The sequence below is a fragment of the Vulpes lagopus genome, chromosome 6, assembly GCF_018345385.1.
Source record: "Vulpes lagopus strain Blue_001 chromosome 6, ASM1834538v1, whole genome shotgun sequence".
NCBI classification, from domain to species: Eukaryota; Metazoa; Chordata; class Mammalia; order Carnivora; family Canidae; genus Vulpes; species Vulpes lagopus.
Genome location: NC_054829.1, coordinates 74,571,068 through 74,574,675, shown reverse-complemented (window position 1 = coordinate 74,574,675; position 3,608 = coordinate 74,571,068). Strand labels below are relative to the sequence as shown.

Below are 3,608 nucleotides of genomic sequence, written 5' to 3'. Positions count from 1 at the left end.
TCACCTCACTGTGTGCCTCACACAGTAATACACAGCTGTGTCTTTGGCTCTCAGGCTGTTCATCTGCAGATACAGCGTGTTCTTGGCATTGTCTCTGGAGATGGTGAATTGGCCCTTCACAGCGTCTGCATAGTTTGTGCTACTTCCACTACCACTAATTTCTGCAACCCACTGTAGTCCCTTCCCTGGAGCCTGGCGGACCCAATGCATCCAGCAGCTACTGAAGGTGAATCCAGAGGCCACACAGGAGAGTCTCAGGGACCCCCCAAGCTTCACTAGGTCTCCCCCAGACTCCACCAGCTGCACCTGATCCTGGACACCTACAGACACAAGACATCCTGGTCAGGAAATGGTCCCCCATCACCTGTTTCTCTTACTCATCTCCACTCACATACTTAAGGTCTCTTGTTCTCCATGAATTACCTTTTAAAATAATGACAAGGAAAATGCAGCTGAGCACAGACTCCATGGTTGTGTGACTGTGTTGTGTCCTGAGCACTGAATGGGGTCACGTTGGAATCCTAGGGCTGGGGCTCCACTCCCAGCTGCAGGGTCGGGGCTGGGCTGGTTTAATCAGTGCAAGGAGGGCCCTATTTGCATGTCCTCTGACTATATATTCAGCTCCAGACTTACATTCGAGTCTTTAAAGTCAACACAAACCTTACACCACAATTCTCTAGCAATTTGTGTAGATGGCACTATGACTATTTGAAGTTCCAAATTGTAAGCAGAGTTATCTTTGCATTTCTCGCTGCAATTTCAAGACTCTCATCAGTGTAGGTCATTTCCCATAGAATATTTTATCTCCTTAGTAAATTTTAATCCTAAATATTTATTTTTGATACCAGGGTAAAGCAGATTATATAGTAATTTTGTATAGGTAATTTGTTGTTTGTTTGTAGGACCGTATCTTTATTTGCTGATTTTGAATCCTAAAATTTTCCTGAGTTCATTAGTTATTTCTTCTAGTTGTTATGTGAGGTTTTTACTCATTGACTCTATTAAAACATTGTCATAGGCAAACAAATTATTTTCTTTCCATTTACCAATTTTTCATTTCTTTTTTGTAGTTTCCTTTCCAGGTTTTCTGCTAGGTCCTTCAACTGGGGCAGAAAATACTTTCATCTCACCTTTTGGATCCATTATTATCTGGTTAAATCATGCAGTTGATATAAGGCCGACCTAGAGGAGACAATAAATTTCATTTTGCATGTAGTTGAGCTACCTGATTGTAGTTTTCACTTTGTGGTTTAGTTTGATAATTTATTTATCAATTTTTGAAACCCGCCCTAATCTGAAGATAGATTTGCAAATATATTCTCCCATTCTTATATATGGAGGGAATTATTTATTTATTTATTTATTTATTTATTTATTTATTTATTTATGAGAGAGAGAGAGAGAGAGAGATTTAGAGACATAGGCGGAGGGGGAAGTGGGTTCCCCACAGGGAGCCTGATGCTGGTCTCCATCCCAGAGCCCTGGAATCACTGAGCCAAGGACAGATGCTCAAGCTCCACAGGCGTCCCTATTTCTTACCATTTGTTAGGTTGACTTTTGATTATTTTGACTGTTTCCATAGCTGTATGACAGCTCCTTCCTTGGTGTAGTTCACAGAATTCATTTATGTTTTTGTTTTCCTTCCCTTTGGAGATTATAGTGCCAAGAACCTGTTGTGGCTGAGATCACAAAATCTCTTGGATTTTGATGGTTTCCTGCCTCACATTTAGGTCTTTCATCTACTGAGTTTATCTTTGTGTGGAGTGTAAGAATGTGGCCCAGGATCATTCTTCTACTTGCAGTCGTCCAATATTCCCAACACCACTTGATGAAGAGATTGTCCTTTTTCCAATCGATAGTTTTTTTTACTTTGTTGAGGATTTGTTGCCCTCAGAGCTGTGTGTCCATTCCTGGGTTCTCTATTCTATTCCATTGACCATGTGCATATTTTACTGCCACCATTATACCTTCTTGATGACCAGAACTTTGAAATCCACAATTTTGGTGCCTTCTGCTTTGGGCTATTTCAAGTTTCTTTTGCCTAGTCAGAATATTTTTTCTTTTCTTACAAGTTTTAGTATTGTTTGTTGAATTTCCTAGAAAAATATTTGTGGTGTTTTGATAGGGTTTGTATTGAATGCGTATTGCTGTTGGTAGGATAGACATTATATCAATATTTATTCTTCCAATGCATAATAATAGAATGTTTTCTACATATTTGTGCCTTCCTTACTGTCTTTCATACGTATTTTAGTATTTATAGACAATACATCCTTTCTGTCTTTGGTTAGGTTTATTCCTCATTATCTGAAGTTTCTGATGCAATTATAAATGGGATTCACTGATTTTGATTTCTCTTTCTTCTGTTTCATTTTGTAGTATATAGGAATACCACTGACTTCCTTGTATTGATTTTGTATGCTCAAGTTTTGCTGAATTCCTGTATCAGTTCCAGCAATTTTTTGATAGATTCTTTGGGGGTTTGTCTTTAAAGGATCTTGTCTTCTGTGAATACTGAAAGTTTGATTTTTTTTTCTTTGCTGATTTGGATGATTTTCACTTTTTTTTGTCTGATGGCTCAGTCTCAGACTTCTAGTGCTATGTTGAATAACAGTGCTGACAGTGCGCATTCCTGTCATGTTCCTGATCTTAGGAGATAAGCTCTCAGTTTTCCATGTTGAGGATGACATTCTTTGTGTATCTTCTGTAGATGGCTTTCATGAATTTGGGTGTATCCCCCTATCCCTACACAGGAAAAGGATTTTTATTAAGAAAGAATAATGTCTTTTGTCATATTATTTTGGGGCATCAGTTGAGAGGAAATAATGTCTCTTATCCTTCCTTTTATTAATGCGATTATCACATTGATTGGTTTACACATACTGAACCACCTTGCAGCACGGGAATTAAGATTATTTGTTCATTGTCGTCAATAATCCTATCAATATACTGTTGGATCTTGCTGGTTAGGATCTTGGTGAGAAAATTGCATCCAGATTCATCATCTGAGTATCATTAATTCATTATTCTGTAATTCTCCTTCTTACTGGGATGTTTGGTTTGGGGTCAAGGTAATACCAACATCACAGAATGAGTCTGCAAGTTTTCCTTCAATCTCTGTTACTTGGAATAGTTTTAGCAGAATAGATATTGATTGTTTCTGTGGAATTTTCCCGGGGAACCATTTGTTCATGTAATCCTGCTTTTGGGAGACTCTTAATTATGATTGATTTTTATTTCCAGTTCCGTGCAGCTTGTCCCTTCATTGCTATTTCTGTTTGGGTTGTCTTCATGTTCCTAGGATTGCATTCGTTTCTCCAGATCATCGAATATGCTGACTGCCCATAATTTCTTCTAATATGGCTTGTAATTCTTGGGTGATCATTTTGATCGCTCCTCATTCATTCATGATTTTATTAGTTTGGGTACTTTCACTTTTAAATCGTCAATTCTGTCTATTGGTTTCTTACACTTACTAATATTTTCATAATATTAGCTCTGAGGTTTGTTTATCCTCGTTTTTTAATTCCTGTATATTTGAGATCTACTCTAATCTTCATTACTTCTCTTCTGCTGTTAGATTTAGGCTTTCTTTGATCTCTTTCTCC

General features: G+C 37.8%; 1 gene segment (V, D, J or C); it reads right to left on the bottom strand.

Moving 5' to 3' along the window:
- LOC121493705 lies at positions 1 to 493 on the bottom strand. The segment is given in 2 exon segments: positions 1 to 320; positions 424 to 493. Coding segments are annotated over 2 exon segments (366 nt in total).
- Between the last annotated feature and the right edge of the window lie 3,115 nt (positions 494 to 3,608).